Source organism: Ascaphus truei, chromosome 8 (genome assembly GCF_040206685.1).
Source record: "Ascaphus truei isolate aAscTru1 chromosome 8, aAscTru1.hap1, whole genome shotgun sequence".
In the NCBI taxonomy this organism is placed as follows: domain Eukaryota; kingdom Metazoa; phylum Chordata; class Amphibia; order Anura; family Ascaphidae; genus Ascaphus; species Ascaphus truei.
In genome coordinates this window covers 69,471,164-69,496,433 of record NC_134490.1, presented here as the reverse complement: position 1 = coordinate 69,496,433, position 25,270 = coordinate 69,471,164, and the positions used below count along the sequence as shown (strand labels likewise).

At 46.4% G+C, this 25,270-nt stretch overlaps 1 protein-coding gene across 3 annotated transcripts in view; it reads right to left on the bottom strand.

Annotated features, from left to right (window-relative positions):
* The window catches only part of BORCS7 (BLOC-1 related complex subunit 7), a 56,013-nt gene that overhangs the window by 3,216 nt on the left and 27,527 nt on the right, over positions 1–25,270 (bottom strand). Inside the window, exons 3-11 of one of the 3 annotated variants that reach the window (XM_075612506.1) lie at positions 24,682–24,809; positions 24,170–24,320; positions 23,320–23,456; positions 21,840–21,909; positions 21,549–21,630; positions 20,669–20,800; positions 19,121–19,263; positions 17,496–17,621; positions 7,222–7,759 (exon numbers count right to left, since the gene is read on the bottom strand). In XM_075612506.1, the coding sequence (XP_075468621.1) occupies positions 7,580–7,759; positions 17,496–17,621; positions 19,121–19,263; positions 20,669–20,800; positions 21,549–21,630; positions 21,840–21,909; positions 23,320–23,456; positions 24,170–24,320; positions 24,682–24,809 (1,149 nt within the window). In that variant the 3' untranslated portion in view covers positions 7,222–7,579. Of the gene's footprint in view, positions 1–7,221; positions 7,760–17,495; positions 17,622–19,120; positions 19,264–20,668; positions 20,801–21,548; positions 21,631–21,839; positions 21,910–23,319; positions 23,457–24,169; positions 24,321–24,681; positions 24,810–25,270 lie in introns of those variants that run through there. The other 2 variants (XM_075612509.1, XM_075612507.1) reach the window with 2 other exon arrangements.

The following is a 25,270-nucleotide window of genomic DNA, read 5'->3' as shown; positions in this document are numbered from 1 at the left end:
GGAGAACTCATATAAATTATTATTTCGATGGAATATGACCCCGGTCAGGCTCCATGCCATATATAATTTCCACTCACCGATATGCTTCAGAGGATGTGACCAGAATTGTTCAATGACAAACACTTGTTGGGGTGCCCGGTGCTGGCCCCTATCTGGAAGATCTTCTAAATCATAAATAGGATGTTAAGGGTCAATCTGAGACCTGATCCTTGGATGGCCCTTTTGGCAGACCAGTTTCAGACATCCCAAAAGCTCCTGCTAAAATGATCACACATTATTTCGGCCACGAGATCTTGCATAGTGGCGTCTTGGAAAAAGCAAGACGCTCCTACTCTAGCAAATGGTAAAATGCAGGATATGGCACATCTCCGCAATGGAAAAACTCTCACTGCCTGCCAATTTTGCTGAGCAGTCATCCAGTATCTTCACCCAATTGTCCTCAAATTCTTTTGATTGGAAGCCAAAAGATGGTATTTTCTTGACACGCAATCCTTTGGGTATCCTCTTCATTTTAAGATAATTTTTGAGGGTGGTAATATCCCACCAGAGTCTTACATCAAGGAACAAAGCTTTTTCTAATTTGGAGAAGTACATGGACAAATCCATATTGTCCTCACATGGTGCCTGCTCAGTACCTTCAAAAACATGTAAGGCTTTTTGTCTACATCTTGCAATGTTTGTGTACATAGGTATGTTTTTGGAATTCTTGATCCAATGTTTTCCTTGGTTGGTTCCATTATATAAAAAAACTCACAATTGTCACCAATTGATAAAAAAAATAGTGTGTACTGTATGTATTGCATACACAGTGTGTATAAATATGTGCTATAGCCCCCAAATAAATAATTGGTTTCCATAAATCTCGAAAAATGTCCATGAATACTCAAGCTACCAGTTATATAATGTCACAGAGAAGAATAGAACAACGTTCCTTGAACCAGTGCTACCAAGTGATGGGCATAAACAGCATGTGAATGAGGCTGTAATTAGTTAGATGGGAGAGACCCATAAATGTGAGGCAAGTAATGATAAAGATGATGTAAACCTGTCTTCAAAGCTCCGTTGTGGGGGTATGTGTATAACCTGTTGTCGGGGATGATACAGCCAGTAATAGTGCTCTACGCGTTTCGCAAAGGGTTTTGCTTCGTCAGGAGTCCTTTGCGAAACGCGTAGAGTTGCCGTACACCCCCAGCCCAGACGGACCCGGTCAGTGACGTCACATCCTGTGACGTCTCTCGAAGCGCCGACACCCCCAACGAAGGACGCGTGAGCAGAGAGCTCCCACTGGCAGCTGCATGCGCACCAGCTGCTGAAGTGAGCAGCGTCCACTTGAGAAGCTTCAGAACACCGGTATCCACAAGGGCGGACTTCGTACAAAGAACTGTGTATGGGGGTCAAATGTGAGTGGCCATTTTAATTTTTGAATGTACCCACTAAATTGTTTTACTCCCTACACTTAGTCTGCCTCTTCTTGTGTATACATTTGCATGTCACCTGGGAGCTGACACACGATTAGGACTGATGACATCATCATCAAGTCTTCTACCTGCACTCAGAGATTACCTTGGAAGGGTAAACTGCCTACTAACGATTGTCAAAGTGTGAGTGTGCACTCATTAGGTGTTTCATTCATTTATTCCATCACTTTATCACACAGTATTGCACTATGTATTTGTGTTTCATTCTTTGCATATTCCATGGTCCCTGAGCTCCCTGCATTTTCTCAACAAGCTACATCTACAAGAATCCGCTAGGAGGGTTGGATCGTGAGACACATACAGTGCATTCTCATGGCTGGTAACGTAGTATCATACATTGGCTACTAGGTAGGCTGACCATACGTCCCGTTTTTTCACTATTTACAGACCGTCCCGTCTTTTCTATCTAAAAGCCTATTTTGCCCCGTTTTCGGCTTTCAGCAGATCAGAAAACACAATAACTTGCTGCAGTCTTGTGTGGGTGGGGGAGAGTTGTGGTTACCACAGCTCTGCATTGATTGGTTGAATCATTATGATGTCATTTTTACACGGGAGTCTGGGACTTGTAGTTCACATGTCTGTAAATAAAATTGTAAAGGAAGAGAAGCAGGACTACAACTCCCAGAAGACCCTGCAGACAAGAGAGACCACATGACAAGAGATGGCCAATCTCAATCAGTGCAGTTGTGGAGAGAGACAGAGGCTGTGTAAGTGGGAGAGACATCACAGACAGACATGTGGGGTGACACACAGCCCCTTACATCTGTCCCTCCCACTGCAGGGGGACACAGACAGGGCACACAGCCCCTTACATCTGTCCCTCCCACTGCAGGGAGACACAGACAGGGCACACAGCCCCTCACATCTGTCCCTCCCACTGCAGGGGGACACAGACAGGGCACACAGCCCCTCACATCTGTCCCTCCCACTGCAGGGGGACACAGACAGGACACACAGCCCCTCACATCTGTCCCTCCCACTGCAGGGGGACACAGACAGGGCACACAGCCCCTCACATCTGTCCCTCCCACTGCAGGGCGACACAGACAGGGCACACAGCCCCTCACATCTGTCCCTCCCACTGCAGGGGGACACAGACCGGACACACAGCCCCTCACATCTGTCCCTCCCACTGCAGGGGGACACAGACAGGGCACACAGCCCCTCACATCTGTCCCTCCCACTGCAGGGAGACACAGACAGGGCACACAGCCCCTCACATCTGTCCCTCCCACAGCAGGGTGACACAGACAGGGCACACAGCCCCTCACATCTGTCCCTCCCACTGCAGGGAGACACAGACAGGGCACACAGCCCCTCACATCTGTCCCTCCCACTGCAGGGGGACACAGACAGGGCACACAGCCCCTCACATCTGTCCCTCCCACTGCAGGGAGACACAGACAGGGCACACAGCCCCTCACATCTGTCCCTCCCACAGCAGGGTGACACAGACAGGGCACACAGCCCCTCACATCTGTCCCTCCCACTGCAGGGAGACACAGACAGGGCACACAGCCCCTCACATCTGTCCCTCCCACTGCAGGGAGACACAGGCTGGGCACACAGCCCCTCACATCTGTCCCTCCCACTGCAGGGAGACACAGACAGGGCACACAGCCCCTCACATCTGTCCCTCCCACTGCAGGGGGACACAGACAGGGCACACAGCCCCTCACATCTGTCCCTCCCACTGCAGGGAGACACAGACAGGGCACACAGCCCCTCACATCTGTCCCTCCCACTGCAGGGAGACACAGACAGGGCACACAGCCCCTCACATCTGTCCCTCCCACTGCAGGGGGACACAGACAGGGCACACAGCCCCTCACATCTGTCCCTCCCACTGCAGGGAGACACAGACAGGGCACACAGCCCCTCACATCTGTCCCTCCCACTGCAGGGGGACACAGACCGGACACACAGCCCCTCACATCTGTCCCTCCCACTGCAGGGGGACACAGACAGGGCACACAGCCCCTCACATCTGTCCCTCCCACAGCAGGGTGACACAGACAGGGCACACAGCCACTCACATCTGTCCCTCCCACTGCAGGGGGACACAGACAGGGCACACAGCCCCTCACATCTGTCCCTCCCACTGCAGGGGGACACAGACCGGACACACAGCCCCTCACATCTGTCCCTCCCACTGCAGGGGGACACAGACAGGACCCACAGCCCCTCACATCTGTCCCTCCCACTGCAGGGTGACACAGACAGGGCACACAGCCCTAATCTGGGGGTGGGGGAAGGGAAGGGGACAGGGGAAGGGGAAGCTCCCGCGTCAGCAAAATGAGGATAGTATATGAAATCAAATAACACACAAACTGGTGCAATAGAGGATAAACTATAATAACAACATAAACAGACAGACAAGTTCCTCCTTGAATGCACTCAGAAAGGTAAGTCAGAGCGATATGGTTGATAACATTAAAAACCTTTTAATCACCAAATAGTAAGAACATATTGTAAAGAGGGAAATGGTAGAGGTAGTCCACGGCCAGTCCCTTAAAACAAACCAAGAAAAGATCTTCCTAAATAGGTGTATGGAAGATAGTGGGGACAATACACCACCTAGGTGTGGGCTACAGAAAACTGCAAAGTCTCGCCACAAAATAACTTCAGACTTGAGAACCTGTCCTGTTGGCAGGAATTCTATTATCAAAAACCAGCACACCTATAGAAAAAAGTATGCTGATACTAGATCTGAAGAAGGTGTGGGCTACAGAAAACTGCAAAGGCTCGCCACAAAGTAACTTCAGACTTGAAAACCTGTCCTGTTGGCAGGAATTCTATTATCAAAAAACCGGCACACCTATAGAAAAAAGTATGCTGATACTAGATCTGAAGAGGCGGTTCATATACAGTTCGTGAGTCACAGACAGGGCACACAGCCCCTCACATCTGTCCCTCCCACTGCAGGGGGACACAGACCGGACACACAGCCCCTCACATCTGTCCCTCCCACTGCAGGGATACACAGACAGGGCACACAGCCCCTCACATCTGTCCCTCCCACTGCAGGGGGACACAGACAGGGCACACAGCCCCTCACATCTGTCCCTCCCACTGCAGGGGGACACAGACAGGGCACACAGCCCCTCACATCTGTCCCTCCCACTGCAGGGGGACACAGACCGGACACACAGCCCCTCACATCTGTCCCTCCCACTGCAGGGATACACAGACAGGGCACACAGCCCCTCACATCTGTCCCTCCCACTGCAGGGGGACACAGACAGGGCACACAGCCCCTCACATCTGTCCCTCCCACTGCAGGGAGACACAGACAGGGCACACAGCCCCTCACACCTGTCCCTCCCACTGCAGGGGGACACAGACCGGACACACAGCCCCTCACATCTGTCCCTCCCACTGCAGGGGGACACAGACAGGGCACACAGCCCCTCACATCTGTCCCTCCCACTGCAGGGAGACACAGACAGGGCACACAGCCCCTCACATCTGTCCCTCCCACTGCAGGGGGACACAGACAGGGCACACAGCCACTCACATCTGTCCCTCCCACTGCAGGGGGACACAGACAGGGCACACAGCCCCTCACATCTGTCCCTCCCACTGCAGGGGGACACAGGACACACAGCCCCTCACATCTGTCCCTCCCACAGCAGGGTGACACAGACAGGGCACACAGCCCCTCACATCTGTCCCTCCCACTGCAGGGAGACACAGACAGGGCACACAGCCCCTCACATCTGTCCCTCCCACTGCAGGGGGACACAGACAGGGCACACAGCCCCTCACATCTGTCCCTCCCACTGCAGGGAGACACAGACAGGGCACACAGCCCCTCACATCTGTCCCTCCCACTGCAGGGGGACACAGACAGGGCACACAGCCACTCACATCTGTCCCTCCCACTGCAGGGGGACACAGACAGGGCACACAGCCCCTCACATCTGTCCCTCCCACTGCAGGGGGACACAGGACACACAGCCCCTCACATCTGTCCCTCCCACAGCAGGGTGACACAGACAGGGCACACAGCCCCTCACATCTGTCCCTCCCACTGCAGGGAGACACAGACAGGGCACACAGCCCCTCACATCTGTCCCTCCCACTGCAGGGGGACACAGACAGGGCACACAGCCCCTCACATCTGTCCCTCCCACTGCAGGGAGACACAGACAGGGCACACAGCCCCTCACATCTGTCCCTCCCACTGCAGGGTGACACAGACAGGGCACACAGCCCTAATCTGGGGGTGGGGGAAGGGAAGGGGACAGGGGAAGGGGAAGCTCCCGCGTCAGCAAAATGAGGATAGTATATGAAATCAAATAACACACAAACTGGTGCAATAGAGGATAAACTATAATAACAACATAAACAGACAGACAAGTTCCTCCTTGAATGCACTCAGAAAGGTAAGTCAGAGCGATATGGTTGATAACATTAAAAACCTTTTAATCACCAAATAGTAAGAACATATTGTAAAGAGGGAAATGGTAGAGGTAGTCCACGGCCAGTCCCTTAAAACAAACCAAGAAAAGATCTTCCTAAATAGGTGTATGGAAGATAGTGGGGACAATACACCACCTAGGTGTGGGCTACAGAAAACTGCAAAGTCTCGCCACAAAATAACTTCAGACTTGAGAACCTGTCCTGTTGGCAGGAATTCTATTATCAAAAACCAGCACACCTATAGAAAAAAGTATGCTGATACTAGATCTGAAGAAGGTGTGGGCTACAGAAAACTGCAAAGGCTCGCCACAAAGTAACTTCAGACTTGAAAACCTGTCCTGTTGGCAGGAATTCTATTATCAAAAAACCGGCACACCTATAGAAAAAAGTATGCTGATACTAGATCTGAAGAGGCGGTTCATATACAGTTCGTGAGTCACAGACAGGGCACACAGCCCCTCACATCTGTCCCTCCCACTGCAGGGGGACACAGACTGGACACACAGCCCCTCACATCTGTCCCTCCCACTGCAGGGATACACAGACAGGGCACACAGCCCCTCACATCTGTCCCTCCCACTGCAGGGGGACACAGACAGGGCACACAGCCCCTCACATCTGTCCCTCCCACTGCAGGGGGACACAGACAGGGCACACAGCCCCTCACATCTGTCCCTCCCACTGCAGGGGGACACAGACCGGACACACAGCCCCTCACATCTGTCCCTCCCACTGCAGGGATACACAGACAGGGCACACAGCCCCTCACATCTGTCCCTCCCACTGCAGGGATACACAGACAGGGCACACAGCCCCTCACATCTGTCCCTCCCACTGCAGGGGGACACAGACAGGGCACACAGCCCCTCACATCTGTCCCTCCCACTGCAGGGGGACACAGACAGGGCACACAGCCCCTCACATCTGTCCCTCCCACTGCAGGGGGACACAGACCGGACACACAGCCCCTCACACCTGTCCCTCCCACTGCAGGGGGACACAGACAGGGCACACAGCCCCTCACATCTGTCCCTCCCACTGCAGGGGGACACAGACCGGACACACAGCCCCTCACACCTGTCCCTCCCACTGCAGGGGGACACAGACAGGGCACACAGCCCCTCACACCTGTCCCTCCCACTGCAGGGAGACACAGACAGGGCACACAGCCCCTCACACCTGTCCCTCCCACTGCAGGGGGACACAGACCGGACACACAGCCCCTCACATCTGTCCCTCCCACTGCAGGGGGACACAGACAGGGCACACAGCCCCTCACATCTGTCCCTCCCACTGCAGTGAGACACAGACAGGACACACAGCCCCTCACATCTGTCCCTCCCACTGCAGGGGGACACAGACAGGGCACACAGCCCCTCACATCTGTCCCTCCCACTGCAGGGGGACACAGACAGGACACACAGCCCCTCACATCTGTCCCTCCCACTGCAGGGGGACACAGACAGGACACACAGCCCCTCACATCTGTCCCTCCCACTGCAGGGGGACACAGACAGGGCACACAGCCCCTCACATCTGTCCCTCCCACTGCATGGTGACACTAAAATAAAAACCCACAGTCTCTCTCTTCTGTCCCTTTGTGTCAGAAAGGCCGCCATATTTCATATCTGTCCCTCCAACAGCAGGGTGACAACTGTCAATATGTCTGCGCGGCGTCACGGCAACACAGTGTCATGTAAAAAATAATAAAAATCTCCATGTTGGCCGTCAGTCGAAGGTGGCAGCCCTGGTCCTGTGCCTGTCCTCCATTGCGGGGCCATGCTGCTCCCTGAGTGCTCACTCTGTCCTCCTCCTGAAGCTGCTGCTTCACGTGCCTGTTCCACTGCTGTAATTGCCTGGAAAACACACACACACACACTCTATTGGTACTCTAGCTGCGTATACAAGGTATTGGTACTCTAGCTGTGTGTATGTCACGGTAGCTTATGACAAGATATAATGAACACCAAATATCTGGGTTGAACTGAACGAGGCTTAGATATAATAAAATATAATTTATTCCTTAAATAAGGTGAACACAGCAATATGCAAATACAAAATAAAAGTACCGGCGCTACAAATGTCCCAGATACCGTGATCCAAATGGAAAGTCCCAGATGAAAAATTCTCAGATGGATGGTACAGGATATTTTCACAGAGTCCCAGGGAGTTGATAAGTCCCTTTAACGATGTCCGCAGTGATTAAGATAATATCTTGTGTGTTCGAGGGAGAGAATCTGTAACTGTGTCTCTGCTCTGTCTCGGTGAGGAAGTGACGCAGAGTCACGAAACGCGTAGGGAGGAGGAGCCTAGTGTTTGAGCCAGTCCAGCCACCATAGTCGTTCCGATGCTGTGAGAGCGCACCTGCACCGCCCTGTCGCTGACGTCATCGGCTAGGAGTTTCAGAGTACGCCATTCAGGAAGGCTCCCTAGTGTGCATCAGGCTGTAGACATGTTGCGGACGGCATCCGTGAGTTATATCGTCATCCCCCATTTACTGTAAGTGTGGGTGATTTGTGTTTTAAAGTTTTTAATAAAGTGTAAACGTATTACACCATTGTGTCAATCCTCTGTTCCTGCATGACATGCCTGACTTACGTCCCCTGTGAGTGCTGGTCGCTGCATGGAATAAGAGATCACTGCTGCCGGTCACGTGGGATCCGTGAAACACCGAGACAGAGCAGAGACACAGTTACAGATTCTCTCCCTCGAACACACAAGATATTATCTTAATCACTGCGGACATCGTTAAAGGGACTTATCAACTCCCTGGGACTCTGTGAAAATATCCTGTACCATCCATCTGAGAATTTTTCATCTGGGACTTTCCATTTGGATCACGGTATCTGGGACATTTGTAGCGCCGGGACTTTTATTTTGTATTTGCATTTGTTTCACAGGTTGGGAAAATCTGTTTATTAGTTTCTCTGGCAGCTTATATACCACTTAGAAGTGGTTTCACTTATACTGAGTGATCACGTTCACATCACCATTCTATTGCTATATTCACACTATTGTGAGTCAATTGCACATTGTAGATTAGCGCTTGTTAAGGGTAATATTGTTGTTTGTATTGAACACAGCAATATAGTATAATTAACAGACAAGAAGGTAACACTTACTTAGGGTTTGGGGGATGGAGAAGTATCAGCTAGCAATTCTCCAGCAATCCGGTGACATTCCAGGTGGAATCAGAAGCACAACTAAAAACTGTAGGGTTGGCAGTTTATATACCTGTGCAACCCTATTCTTAATTATCTGTATCCAATCCCTAACGTGGAGACACAGACTTACCCATGCCCTCCAGCTAATTAGCTCATGTGTACTGGGACTCTATGGGTAGCCCCATAATTAAATCAGGGGCAACGATCCGTTTTACTAAATGAAGTATCTGCATTGTCTGTAGGTGTAGACATAACACGTACAAACCACTCCAGTTTAATGATTCTCCGCCCTCAGGTAACAATTAGACTGGCAGAGTTTGTTGATTGATACTGAATCTCTAGACATTGGGTAAACTATCAGGGCAGTTACTTTTTGATCATCGTGCTTAGGCTACTCAGCCGTCTGCTCTTCATGACTTATTAGCCTAGCAAATGGCGTCTGCATTTTCAGAACAGATCCAAAATAAAATACATATACTTTAATATCTACACATATCTAAGTTCCATTCTGGTGGGCTCAGTGGGTCGACCTTTGCCAGTTTTTAATGCCTACAGTGACTTCACATATTGGCCAAATATGAACTCTCTGCGACCTCCAGAATTGGAGATACAGAAATGCACTTTAAAACATTAATTTACATGCTTATAATGAAACATGGGAACAGGGGAACATACATTTTCAAGGTATAATAATGTGCAAACCTCATCCCTGGACCGCAGTCGAGTTAACCCCTTGTCTCTCTGGTGAGGTCAGGGGATGGCCATATGGGGTGCAACCCCTTTAATACCGGGCCACCCCCTTTCTCCCTCTACAGGGGTACAAGGTATTAGTACAGTACTTCATACTCCCTGCCTAGTGGCATCACACTTTGAACACTGTCTCCATCTGCGTGATGTAAAGAACCGGTGACAGTTCCCTGTCCTGCTCTGTGTCACCTTCCCTAAAGCCATGTCACCCGGGAGGGGGGAGACAGGAAGAGAGAGAGGGGGGAGAGACAGGAAGAGAGAGGGGGGAGAGACAGGAAGAGAGAGAGGGGGGAGAGACAGGAAGAGAGAGAGGGGGGGAGACAGGAAGAGAGAGAGGGGGGAGAGACAGGAAGATAGAGAGGGGGGAGAGACAGGAAGAGAGAGACAGGAAGAGAGAGAGCGGGGAGAGAGAGGGGGAGAGAGAGGGGAGAGAGAGACAGAGAGAGAGAGAGAGACAGAGAGAGAGAGACAGAGAGAGAGGGAGGGAGAGAGGGAGACAGGGAGAGAGAGAGAGAGAGAGACAGAGAGAGAGGGAGGGAGGGAGACAGGGAGGAAGAGGGAGGGAGGGAGGGAGACAGGGAGGAACACAGAGACAGGGAGAGAGTGAGGGAGAGAGATATAGAGGGAGACAGACAGTGAGATTTTTTTTTTTCGTGGTGGTACCGTGTCCGCCGGAGGGGGAAAGCTGAGAACTCTCTCAGCATTCCCAGAAAAGTGGGGCAAAAGCACACAGCACTTACCCGGCATCTGGCAGCTCTTCTCCCTGTCTCTGCTCCTGCTTCTGCTTCCGTCTTGCGATTGCAAGCTGCCTTAAAGAGACAGTGTGTCTCTGCAGTGTGCTGTGAGAGTGTGCAGTGTGCTGTGAGTGTGTGCAGTGTGCTGTGCGTGTGTGCAGTGTGCTGTGAGTGTGTGCAGTGTGCTGTGAGTGTGTGCAGTGTGCTGTGAGTGTGTGCAGTGTGCTGTGAGTGTGTGCAGTGTGCTGTGAGTGTGTGCAGTGTGCTGTGAGTGTGTGCAGTGTGCTGTGAGTGTGTGCAGTGTGCTGTGAATGTGTGCAGTGTGCTGTGAGTGTGTGCAGTGTGCTGTGAGTGTGTGCAGTGTGCTGTAAGTGTATGCAGTGTGCAGTGAGTGTGTACAGTGTGTGTGCAAAAAAAAACGGGGTTGAGCTGTACTTTGTAAGTTATAAGAACCTTTCCACTACCCTCCCCTTTAATTTGCTGTTGCTAATTTGTATGTTTTATTTTGTGTACTGTACCTTTCAATATGAAACCCCTTGTTTAATAGCTCTATTGTTGTGACTGGGTATTAGCTCACGTAGTCTTTAGTAAGTTGGTATATAGTGTATGTGGTGTAATTTGGTTAGGGTGTTTACTGGGAATTCTGTGACCCTGGCATGTGGCTTGGGCCACATTATCCCCAGTAATGCTTAAGTAGCAGTATCGATAGGGACGCTGATTGTTGAAGTGGCATTGACTCCTTGTGTGAGTCAGGGTTTACCACGAGTGGGTGGGGGTGTACCTTGTGTAGGCGTGGGTGGGGGTGTACCTTGTGTAGGCATGGGTGGGGGTGTACCTTGTGTAGGAGTGGGTGGGGGTGTACCTTGTTGTAGGAGTGGTGGGTCCCCTCATAGCCCGGTTGATGGCAACGCTACCTCCTAGTGAGTTTAGGCTGGGATTGTTACTGTATATCCGCTGTGTTTCATTCACTTTGCTGTGTGATTTCTGGAAGCCCTGGGACCTCTGAATTAGCGGAGGTCCAATTGCCCCCTAGACACTCCTAGGGAATAAGATTTTAGGCTAGAACTGTTATGGTGTGTGCACTGGGATTGTGTACCTTGGGTGTGTGATTTCTAGAAGCCCTGGGTCCCTCTAAGTTGGCATAGGTCCCATTGTCTTTGTCATACATCCACTTGTGTCGTTACGATTTTTGGCCCCTTGTACATGTGTCATGTAGCCCATTAAGCGATTATCCCGTTTCAGGTATAGTATTAGTTTCATATCCAGGCAAACCTTTGTGTGTTTTACCCGTACTATGGATCAACTATGGTTTTACTTGCCTTGTCCGTGAAGCCCCGCCCACTCTGCGTTATTGTTTGGAGATTAAGGTAACATCACGGGTTGCCATGGCAAAGCATTGTGTATATATGGCGCATAGGAGCATAGGTCCGCCCACCCCCGAAGAAGTTCCTATTCGGAACGAAACACGTGTCGGGTGACGTCACTAGTGCGACCGGGCTAGTAGCAGCCTAGCCAGTTCTCAAACACAGCACGGTGTACTTCGTTAGTGCTAGTTAATAAAGATGTGGGCCGAAACAGGATCCCACTAGCTAGCACTAGAAGCCTGTCCAGCCCAATCAGGGTCTTATTGTGGTGGCTGCGGATGTTGAAAACCCAGCGCTTTTATATGTTGCATGTCAATCAGCCACCAAACGCTGAGCTGGAAGCTATATGTTTCCATTCTAAGTCACAGCTTAAACAAGGTAATAACCCTGTGCTAAGATCTTTCTTACTATAGTATGTAACAGCATACCTATTGTTAAGACTATATTATAGCTGTGTGTCTGCTAAATCAGTGAATACACTGCATCTCCTAATTTATAGGAGATGCACTCTGAACTAGCAGGATCTAGACTCTGCATTTCTATATATATTGTATGTCTTTATTTATATAGCGCCATAAATGTACATAGCGCTTCACAGTAGCAATACATATCATATAAAAAAAAATAATATAAATAACAGGTCCTGGGAATAAGTGCTTCAGACATAAAAGTAACATTAAGGAAGAGGAGTCCCTGCTCCGAGGAGCTTACAATCTAATTGGTAGGTAGGGAGAACGTACAGAGACAGCAGGAGGGAATTCTAGTAAGTGCATCTGCAGGGGGCCAAGCTTTATGTATCGTGTCCAGGATTATCCAGTGCTATTCATATGCTTCTTTAAGCAGATGTGTCTTAAGGTGGGTCTTAAAGGTGGATAGAGAGGGTGCTAGACGGGTATTGAGGGGAAGGGCATTCCAGAGGTGCGGGGCAGAAAGTGAGAAAGGGTTAAGGCGGAGAGAGCTTTAGATACAAAGGGGGTAGAAAGAAGACATCCTTGAGAAGAAAGCAAGAGTCGGGATGGTGCATAGCGAGAAATTAGGGCCGAGATGTAAGGAGGGGCAGAAGAATGTAAAGCTTTAAAAGTGAGGAGAATTGAGTGTGAGATACGGGATTTGATCGGAAGCCAGGAGGAGAGGGATTTCAGGAGGGGAGATGCGGAGACAGATTTAGGAAAGAGTAGAGTGATTCTGGTAGCAGCGTTTAGGATAGATTGTAGGGGAGACAGGTGAGAGGCAGGTGAGAGGCAAGAAGGCCGGACAGCAGGAGGTTGCAGTAATCGAGACGTGAGAGAATGAGGGCCTGAGTCAGAGTTTTAGCAGTTGAGTAACAGAGGAAAGGGCGTATCTTTGTGATATTGCGGAGGAAAAAGCGACAAGTTTTAGAAACGTTTTGAATATGAGAGTAGAATGAGAGAGAGGAATCAAGTGTGACCCCTAGGCAGCGTGCGTGGGCTACTGGGTGAATGATCGTATTTCCAATTGCAATGTGGAAGGAGGTAGTAGGGCCAGGTTTGGGAGGAAGTATATGGAGCTCTGTTTTTGCCATGTTAAGTTTCAGTTGGCGGATGGCCATCCAGGATGATATTCCAGAGAGGCATTCAGAAACTTTGGTCTATATAGCAGGTGTAAGGTCAGAGGTTCAAAGGTAAATTTGTGTGTCGTCAGCATAGAGGTGATATTTAAACCCAAAAGATGTGATTATGTCACCTAGAGAGAGTGTGTAAAGAGAAAAGAGAAGGGGTCCCATGACAGAGCCCTGCGGTACCCCCACAGAGAGATCAATAGAGGAGGAGGAGGTGTTAGCAAAAGAGACACTGAAAGTACGATGGGAGAGGTAAGAGGAGATCCAGGATAGAGCTTTATTCCGAATACCAAGAGTATGGAGAATGTGAAGGAGAAGAGGGTAGTCCACGGTGTCGAATGCTGCAGAGAGGTCGAGTAATATGAGCAGAGTGTAATGACCTCTGTCTTTGGCAGCATGCAGCGATACTGGATTTTTTTCATCCACTGTTACACCATTAGACCCTAGGTTGACCCCATTATATTGATTCGAGCTGTACATTGGAACATGTTATATAAAGGTTTTATGTACACAATTGTAATCACATTAACTCTCTGGTTAAATTAGTACCTTGCATTTACTATGCACGCTACTCCTATTGGCTAACCATTTACCCTATTGGGATCTCAGCATGACTGTATAAAAGGCCCCCACATAGGTGTCTAAAATATCGCCTGATGAAGCACAACTCCGTGTGAAATGCGTTGCGAAAGCCCTACAGCGTTATTGGGAACCAGTCCACTAGTGTACCAAGCCTCAGCAGTCCCACAAACATCTAGAGACTCTTCGGTACGCCGGAGTAATTTTCTTTGGGAACCGGCATTTGAGGCGGGCTACCATCTAAGGGTCCTACGGGTCCTGCAAGAGCTGCAACCCGGAAGGAAGAGCAACGTGGTGCCGAGCCAGGCAGCCCCAGCGCGCGGGTCTACCTCGTAAGCCTCAGCACCATCTCCCTGTGCCCAGGACACCACCAGGACTGCTTTCCTCTGCCCTGTTCTACTGGACGTACTTACCCCCTATATGTAAGTTTTTATTATTATTCAATTGTTTTAATTAAATCTTGACCCTTGGTGCGCTTTTGTGTTCCATTTTCTATTGGAACATACTTACCTCTGCTATCACTATCACCAAGTGGTATCCTGACGTTTATAATGGATATCTGAGTGTGATAATTTGGTCAACAGGGTTTTCTTCAGTACCCAGTGAGAATATACTCACCAGTGTTTGTTAACATGCGCTTTATCTTAGGTTTTAATTAGTAGTATTTTTTCTGTTTTCTGACTAGTTATTAAAACTTTATTATTTTTTGGTTTTAGTGAGTGCATCAGAAGGGATTTCTGTTTTCCCTATTTCTGTTTATAGGTCCTATTGTCCCCAGAAACCACCAGGGTATAAGAGTAACTTTGTAGTTCCCAGCGAGAGTCTGTAATCACCGGGATTGGGTGAGAGGTACCCCATGTATAAGAGCATAGCTCTTGGGGTGGGTTCCACCCCAATGGTCATGGGTGGTGATGCTACTATCCTAACAGAGTAGGTTAGGAATAGTCAGTAGGTTTTCGGCACCTATTTTTCGCAAACTGGAATCCCTCACGATCAGTAGGTCCAAGGTGCTTTCCTGGTGGGCAGAGTCTGGATAGACTCAATGTACCGGTGACCCGCTATTTTTGGGTACCATCAGTCTGCCGTTTCATGACACCTGCCATTCCTGTTTGTCACCTGTCCTGATCCACTTTGCTCCGGTGCCCAACATCGTTGAAGACTCAGACCATTAACCAGGGCTGCCCCAGTTTGAGGAAGAGTCTACTGCAAAAATCTCAGCAGTTCAAAATTCTTCATCAACAACAGGAGGCAGAAAAGCAAGTGCGGCAAAGCAGCATATCACGGATCAAATCAACAATCCACAACCACACATTCTGCTTCAGTACAGTCTGTTGTTCTCGAAACTGTCACGTCAGCTACTTCCGGGCCCACAGATAAGACAATCATGAAATCATTTGCAACTGTGAGGTTTTGCCGATGACAACACTCACTCATTGTAATATTGTCCAGTGCTCTATTGCAGTGTGGAACACTCACACTCTGTAATGTCAGACACTTTCGTACAGCAGACCAAGAGCTCCCAGGTTGTTACGTACAACTAATTAGCAGAGCTCTCTGCTGCCAACAACCCAACTCCTCCCTGTCTTCTCCATCCGGTCACTTTCACACCTTGCTTTGGGTGATGAGACCTGGATTATGGAAAGAGAAAGCTTCTCCCCTTTTCTGTCCATAACAGCAGCACTTTTAATAGCTTAACTGAATTGTATGCTGAGAAGGGACCTCCTACTGACACTCCCAGCATTACCATGTTTCCATTCATATAATTATGGGGATAATATATTAAATATGCCATTCATCTATACATAAAGCCTGTGATAGAAGTGTGATGGTCCTAGTAACTCCTTATAAATGAGACTCTTCAGTTATTTGGCATTTTTTATGTTTATCTAATTTCTATTCCCATTTTAAGTCTAAACAAGGAAGGTTATTTAGGCTGAATGGTTTAAGTCTGGCAGGGGCACTTGTAAGGCCGTAGACCATATGCCTCTGAAAATAAAAAACTAAAACACAGTGATAACATTTAACCCACTTTGTTTTATTTATGCTGAAGAAAAATTATTTTAAAAAAAGCAAATGACATCTTAATAAGGTTGGATATTCCAACTCTTAACATTAATTCATCAAAAATATAAAAAGACTAATTTATACATAGCATAAAAATCTGCACTAACTCAATACTAATATTCGCTACACCTTATTTATTACACGCACTCTTCACCGTGTGCAATGTTGTGCAATGTTCTATTTTGCAATTACCTGTACTACTATTACAAGTTTGGCTTTAAGAAAACAAGTGCAAATTGTGTGTGGTTAATATTTTAACAACATTATGTTTTACTTTCCCTGGGGGCAGATTGACCAGGACAAATATCCAGCAGTTTAGGGGAGCTGCCCAGCCCTATAACAATAATAGCCTTACATACATTTCCAGCAACAAACTACCAGCTAATGATGTTCACTTTCCTAATATTCTACTGCCGTGATTTGGGCTCATATGTACAGTACGTAGCGGTGCTAAGTCATGTGACGCCCTATGGCTGCCTATTCACTTTAAATAGCCATAAGGTGTGATACGGCTTTGCACCGTTTAGTTAGTCTGGGCCTTATTGGTGTTGAATTTCTGAAATGATCTTTTAACTAATTTAGGCACAGCATGTTCTTTAGTAAATGTGATGGCTTTATTTAAGCTGGGAATATTAGGACATGTGTACAGTATTTTGTATTGTTATCTTCAGATGCCATAAGGAGGAGTAAGTAGTCAAAACGTAAGTTACAATATATAATAACATCACATCTTTATTGTGACAAAATAGCTAAAAATGAGTTTAGTGACTGGAAAAATATAAAATATATGATTGTACAGTGTGACGGAGTTATGTAGCTGCGTATGTAATTCATCATTACAAGTCTTCCATTAAATACTATGTGATAATAACACTTTGTTAAGTATGTCGGAATTCTTACATCCTACACGATCATGTCCACAGGTAACTTTGCTTTAGGAATATATTTCACAAAACTATTCTCACACAGCTGGGAATGAGCCACAGTGCAACACATTTTGTGTCATTAGCCAGCACTTGGTAAATCAAATATCATGAATGAGGCCCATATGTGGGTGCTATGCAGCTCAGAGTCAGTCCCATCTACTGTATACCAACAAACTAAATATCAATCAATCTGGTCACAATACCAAATATACTCATCTAATGGAATGAGACATTAATTTAAGTGAAACATTCATATTCTAGAGTTCGGATGTTGTGTGTGTGCCAGGCTTGTTTATGTACTACATTTCCACTTTGCTGCCACAATAACGTTGTCCATCATCTTATAATGGCCTGGTTATACAAAGCTATTATGTCAAACCGAAGAGTACAGTATTGAAAACAGTATGAAACACTTCATTACAGCATTAAACTGACCTTCTTAGTGTAACACCCTCCAGAAGAAATTCCTTTTTCAAGGGCCCGAAACAGAAACTCATCGGCAAACCTAGAATTCTTCAGGATGCCGCATAATTCTTCATCCACTTCTGCAACTTCACCTTCCTGACGACAGAGAGCAAAGTGACATCATTACAATGGCCAAAGCAGTGATAATTTCCACACGCATTGCTCATTTCTAATTCAGATCATAAATGCAACCCACAGTGACTGGTACTGATATAATATACGCACTCTTAATGTTTTAAGCTTTCTTTTAAAGACAATTATACCCAGGGCTGCGACGGATCTGGCCGGTGCTGGAAGTTGGACCTGGCCAGGTCCAACTTCTGTGTCCAGCTGCTGGGCCTCTGGTTGTCGGCTGTTGGGCCCCGGCTCTCCCCAGATGCTGTGGGCCCCTCTGTCAGGCCGGGCCTCTCTCCCACCGGTGCGCACCGGAAGCTGAGCGTGACTTCCAGGCGGGCCCAGCTTCCAATGTGCCCCGGCGGGAGAGAGGCCCACCAGCAGCTGGGGAAAGCCGGGGCACCAGAGGCCTCAGACCACTTCAAAGGGAGGTGTGTTTGTTATTGTGTGGGGGGGGGGGGTATTATATTTTGTGTGTGTGTGGGAGGGGGGTATTGTATTTTGTGTGGGGGGGAGGATATTGTATTTTGTGTGTATGTGGTGGGGGGGGGGTATTGTATTTTGTGTGGGGGGGAGGATATTGTATTTTGTGTGTATGTGGTGGGGGGGTATTGTATTTTGTGTGGGGGGGAGGATATTGTATTTTGTGTGTATGTGGTGGGGGGGTATTGTATTTTGTGGGGGGGGGGTGGGGGTATTGTATTTTGTGTGTGGGAGGGGAGGGGGTATTATATTTTGTGTGTCAGTGGGGGGATATTGTATTTTGTGTGTGGGGGGTTTGTATGTGAGTGTGAAAGAGGGATTAGGGGGATAATTAAGTGATGGAGATGGGGGGGAGAGAGGGGGTGGAAGAGGGAGGTGGGGTAGCGAGTGGGAGAGTGAGTGTAGAAAAGAGGGGGAGAAGGGGGGAATAGAAATACATGGGGAGAGGAAGAGGCTCTCGAGGAGGAGTGGGAGGGGGGATAGAAGATGGGGCTCTCGAGGAGGTGTGAGAGGGGGGATAGAGGGAGCTCACGAGGAGTGAGAGGGGGTATAGAGGAGGGAGCTCGCGAGGAGGTGTGAGAGGGGGATAGAGGAGGGAGCTTGCAAGGACTTGTGAGAGGGGGGCTAGAGGAGGGAGCTCGAGAGGAGGTGTGAGAGGGGGAGAGAGGAGGGAGCACGCAAGGACATGTGAGAAGGTGTGATAGAGGAGGGAGCTCGCAAGGACGTGCGAGAGGGGGGATAGAGGAGGGCGCTCGCAAGGTTGCAAGATAGGGGGGGCGTGCTTGCAAGGCTGCCGACATGGATTTAAATAAAACCAAAAATTTCCAGCAGTGCTTTATATTGAAATGCACAAAGTGTTATATTTTCTAACAAAATTTGCTTTCTACATTGTCACCCAGGTCAACCTATTTTCTATCTTCACAGAACCAAGCACTAGAAGCTCATAAGAATATCCCCAAGTTGTTTTCTAGCTGTGCCTTAAATGAGAAGTTCTGCACCTTGAATGTGAAGTTGGCATCAAATTGCAGCTGGTTCTCCCAGCCAGTGACTCCCCCATTGTATATAGCCAGGCATTTTATCTTCTCACGGTTCTGCGGGAGTTTGAACAGGCGAAAGGTGGCAGAGACAAATCTGTAGTCACCTAAAATGAACATGAGACCAGATGTTGATATAACCTTCGTGCATAGTGCTGTAGGATGGGGGCTGGTTGCATCTGAAATGTGTTTGATTGGTTGAAGGCAATTTTTTTGGGCCAAAAAATATTCGTATTCCATATTTTCACAGGTGAATAAACATCCCTGATTCATTACAAATACACCAGGCTTTTCCTGCGAGCTGTTTTTTATCTCGTTATTTTAATAAAACCTGTGAGCAGAAATAATTCATTAAGACTGATCCGGTTTTACGAACATTAAATAAATTACACTGACGCTCAAAACCCATAAGGTCTTTGTCAAAAACCTTGAGAATGACCATTAGTACAAAAAGATGAGGGATCTTCTAAAATAATTATACACTAGAATTATTCCGATTCAAGTAGATACAAAAGATAAAAAAATCTATGATAACAAATCTATATTGTTAGGATACCAGAAAACGCCTTTTATATCTTCGGTTTACCAGAGCTTATTTACAACATGTAAATTTGCACTTGCGTGCCATTACTATATACAGTAGAATGTCATTGGAATTTTTGTTTTATATAAAGAAGTGTCAAGGTTAGGTATAATCTAGCTCATTTCAGCGGGTCTTTTCTCCCTGGCTGCGTGCAGAATTCAGGCAGCACATCAAGGTCTTTGGCTGCAATAACTATCTAAAAAATGTAGCTTTGCATTTGAAACAACCAAAATACCACATTATCTGCAACCAAACCTTTCAATGCAATGATATGAGTAAATTAACTTTTTCATTGTATACTATAAAATATACACAAAAGAACTAAAACATTCTCTAATTAATGCAGTACAAGGTGCACTCTGCTGGTTACATGCTCTCCCTAACTTATATTTTCTACACTCTACATTGTTTTTGGATCTTTTTATAGTAGTTGAATATAAGCGAGTAGTGCCCAACTCTAACCAGGAACTTTAGATACAATAAATTGTTCCCAGCATTTTCTTAGTCTAATCAGGAACTTGTTCCCTTTCACAGGAAGGAATCACCCTGACTGTATCGTCCTACTGAACACCCTGCTGATTCTATTTACTGTTGAGAGAATAAGGGCCATATTTAAATCCCAAAGAGTTGTTAAGGTGCCTATTCATTTAAAATGGGGTGTAAGGGCCTTATAGTTTAACACTGCTTAGTAAATATGGCCCTAAGAATATTTAAAACTATGAAATACACGGAGAACTTTAGTGAAGAAGTGGATTGGAGAACAATTATATCATATGTTTGACCTAAGTGTTAGAAAATCTGTGTTAACTAAAATCATGTAGCCATCTTTTATGTGAGATTAATTTATATGTATACAGCAATAAAGATGAAAGACAGCTACTGGAATAACGCCGCATTAATATGGTGGAAACCTCTCCCAATAAACGTACTGATAATGTCTTCCAGCGCCTTGTTGTTTATAGTGATGTAGCTGGAGGTGACTAAACGCGGGGTGCTGAATCCAATCTCTTCAGCAATCTGGAAGAGGTCCTTCCACCATAATGCTCCACTAATGCACTCCCCTGCATCACAAAAGATAGGAAAACATCATTAAAAGGAAAAGTTGTATGAACCCTTCTGGAGACATGATAACAACACACTTATTTTATGGAAACATATCTGAATACAAGGGTTGTGTGTCCAATGTAGCATAAGCTTTTTAGTGTTTTACTTTTCTAATGGGATACAAATCAGAGTCTCGTCGGCCTTTGCTATTTAGAGATGTTCATTCTTGAAGAATGTTCCTTCTTTGCGACTAATCACTATACAGTATAGAGTGGTTGGTGCGTTATGTTTAATTTCTACATCAGCCACCTGTCATCTACCTGTCCACAAATCATCTGTCATTTTGTATCACTGATTTACTAAAATATCACTGCACCAGTAATAGTCAGATGAATGCATTGCCCCTAAAGTACCTCTGCTTTCCCAAATGTAAGTCACTTCTGATTCTTCCATGCAGGCTGAGGCTCCAGAGAAATCTGCCTGGGTTTCCTAGGATAACATTGTCACCCGAAACAGCACTCCTTTTATTTTCAACTCTAAAAATGAATGTGAGAGTTGTGGGCGGCTTCCACAGACCAGGTTGTAGGCTCCAGTCCATCGTGCACCTTACCTTCTCCCAGACTGCTATGCGGTCATGTAACCCATCTGCACGTGCAGTGGTGCTGTTCTCCCCATTGGACATTATAGGATAATATTTAAAGGGGGAATAGGAATGCTATTTGAGATATGCATTTTATTTTTGGGTTTTTGGTTTCCAGCACTTACCCCACAGTACTTTGTTCTCTCTCAGTTCATTAGGAATTCCTTGGTTAGCATATACATCGCTAAAGTACATTTCTCCGCCATCCTAAGAAATAGGAAGGTTTTTTTTATCAGTATTATCACACGCTACTTGGAAATAGGGGAAAATTATAAATAAAGCAATAATATCAATACATATGCATATAAAATAGACACATGTAAACATATATATCTAACTTAATGACTTTATGCTTTGATAAATTTCAACATAATGTGTTGCAAACATTTTTTTAAACACTGTTGTGTCTAGCTTACCTTTAACACCCTGAATGCCTCTCTCAGCACTGCCTTTTTATCAGGGGAAAGGTTTATCACACAGTTAGATCTGCAATGGAGCAAAATAATTATAATTTATTAGAACCAATCACAAATATCAGGGATCGGTACTGGGACCCCTGCTTTTTAATTTGTTTATTAATGACCTTGAGGTTAGCATAGAGAGCAAAGTCTCCAATAGAGATGTACCGGGTCAAAAAAATGACCGTGTAACCGGTACACGGGGAAAAGAAATTACCCGGCTAGGTAACCGGGTACCCGGCTGGGTAGTTTTGACGTACCTGCACCCGGCGGCGGAGGATAAGGAGGATGTCCTATAGTAACGCTCCTGCTCCGGTCACATATTCCTCTGCTCCCAACGCCACCAGCTGAAGGATGTCTTTCTCTGCTCCCACCACCACCAGGAATGTCACCGTGGTCCTCCTCACCCTCCACCACCGGCTTCAGGTAAGTCTCTTCTGCTGCTCTGCTCCTGCCGTTCTCCAAGAGGAGGACCAAGGGAGCAGAGCAGGATGGAAATACCCGGCACCGGCTCCCAGCGCCCTGGGCCGGTCCCGGGTAATTTCCAGGTACTTTAAATATGGCCAGGTACCGGGTAATGTCCGGGAACCCAGTACATCACTAGTCTCCAACTTTGTTGATGACACTAAATTATGTAAGATGGTAAAATAAGAGCAGAATGTTATTTCTCTCCAAAAGGACTTGGATAGGCTGGAAACTTGGATATGTAAATGGCAGATGAGGTTTAATACAGATAAATGTAAGGTTATGCATTTTAGAAACAAGAATAAACAGGCAAATTACAAATTAATTTGGGATAAATTAGGAGAATCCTTGGAGAAGGATTTAGGAGTGCTTGTAGACAGCAGGCTTAGCAATAGTGCCCAATGTCAGGAGGTAGCTGCAAAGGCAAACAAGATCTTATCTTGCATTATATGAGGAATAGATGGAAGGGAAGTAAATATAATAATGCCCCTCTATAAAGCATTAGCAAGACCACACCTTGAAAATGGAGTACAGTTTTGGTCACCACTCCATAAAAAAGACATTATGGAACTAGAAAAAGTACAGAGAAGAGCCATCAAATTAATAAAGGGGATGGATAATCTGTACTGTTTCCATAATGAAGATCTTGAGGATAAGGTGTTAGAGGTACATCTGGCACTGAAGGTTTTAATAGACAACAGCTAAATATTACTTCTCATCCCCTGATCTGAAGGTTTCTCAAGATTCCCTGGGACCTACATTACACGGGTCAATGGTATTTATACAGGGTCTTGTTATAATTAAAACTATATTATAAACCTTTATAACAGACTATAAATGTGTGTTAACCACGTTGTAATTAACACATTAAGCTAGGGAAACATTTCTTTTATAAACATTTGGCAATATAGAATATATAAGCTTATTTAATTACACGATGTAATATGCAAATGTTCAATAAAAAGCTACCTACATGATAATATCATAGCTCTCGTCCTTTAGGATGGCAGCTTGAAGATTTTCAATGTACCCAGAAATGAAGTTCACATTGGGTTGCTGGAAACCAAATCTCTTTGTGTGATAGTCAATGTATCGTCTTGCTACTTCCACCTACAAAAAAAAAAGCTTGCCATGTGTCTCCTAAACATGAGTAACCTCTACTGAGGTGAGTTCAACGATGGGTGCTCTGCAGAAGGACCCTGAAAGGGCAAAGTAACATATTGTTTGGGGAGTATAAATGCACAATCTATGGGAAGACTACAGAGACAGAATGCAGTATAGGCAAATCTTCTGCACTAATGTCTACATTCACCTTCATGTTGCAAAATGTAGCATGATAATATGCAATGTAAATAAATATTGTAATTCGCAATAGAAATGGAGATGTTAAGATTACTTAAGGGTAGTAATCCGTTTTATATAGCGCTGCAGTATTGATAACAGTCACTTAAGGAATTATATGCAATATTTGGCCAGTTTTATGTGTAATTAACAAGACGCTGTTGGAGAGGTGGGATCTTTGTAGTCTGTGCACAACTGGATTACATTTTCCCCTTAAATACATCTAACCCAAGTTACCTACAGGAGTGGTGAAGATCTGACGGGCGTAAACAGTGCAATGTTCTTATTTACATAGGGATATGACATTTTGTGTGTTAAGACTTCCCTTATGAACATTCAACTCAGTGTAATCTCAGTGTATTACAAGCCCGCAGACAGTGTAGGTAAATGCTGCAGATATATATGAGTCACAAGCATTGAAATAATCTGCAGGTGTAAACTCACATCCAGGAACCCGCTCCATATCGTGTACATTACTGTACCTGCTCGTCAGTCATGTCTATCCCAGTGACGTGTCCTCGCTGTCCCACCAGCTTGCTGAGCACGTAACAATCCCTGCCACTCCCACTGCCCAGATCCAAGATCCTGCAGTTCTCCAAGCACTCCGGTACCACAATGCCACAGCCATAGTACCTGCACAAGCACAGACATTGATGGCAGCGGCAGAACTACTTGGCCCAGCCACCTACACCAGCATTTTTCCTATTTACTTTAAAGGTTTAATCTCTGTTACATATATCAACAGATGTGCTTTGTGATCTAGTGATGAGCGCAATGTGGGTTCGGTTATAGGTTAGATAACTTACTTTTTTTTAATGTTAAAAGAAAACTTATAAAGTTTCCACCATGTAATTCTTACAATGAACATACAGTAATACTCACTGTGACTGAGATACACAGGGAAAGGTGGTCACATTACAAATAATCAGCATTGCGTTCTAAACTGATTATTATTACACACTACTCTGCTCCTCATTGAACATGGATTCCATACCGTGAGGAGACGTCTTCATGAACATCACTCAGTGCGTCTCTTATGGATTTCGGTAACGGGTTAGATGGAGTTACACAGGCGTTGGTTTTCAGATCCTTTGCCGTTTTTAAATATTTTCCATAATAATTCTGAAGAAACAAAAATCTGCACCTGAAACCTATATTCAAGAAACACATCCCATAGATATTACCAATAACTCAACATTGTACCAAATAACGTGGGATCCTTCCCTTGCCACCCTACAAGCCCGCGTTAACTCCGGTGCTTTAATTTAAAGCAGCAATCCCGACTAGGTTTTTTTATTACATAATTGGAACCAGGGGGGCATCCAGAGCCAGATTGGGCTATTTTCAGCTCAGAGGACCCCAGTTTACAGAGATAATTACTGCCTAAGTTGCTGGTGTCAGGTCTTCAGATGGGGAAACAACATGGCCATTTCAATCTGACGAGATCCACCAATAGGAAGCTACGATCATCAGTTGCGGCTTCCAATTGGTCAAACAGTGGCCGCCATATTGGATTCAAGGTGAGGGACACCAGCAACTAACACTGTAGTTATCCCAGTAACCAGGGGGCTCCCAGAGCTGAA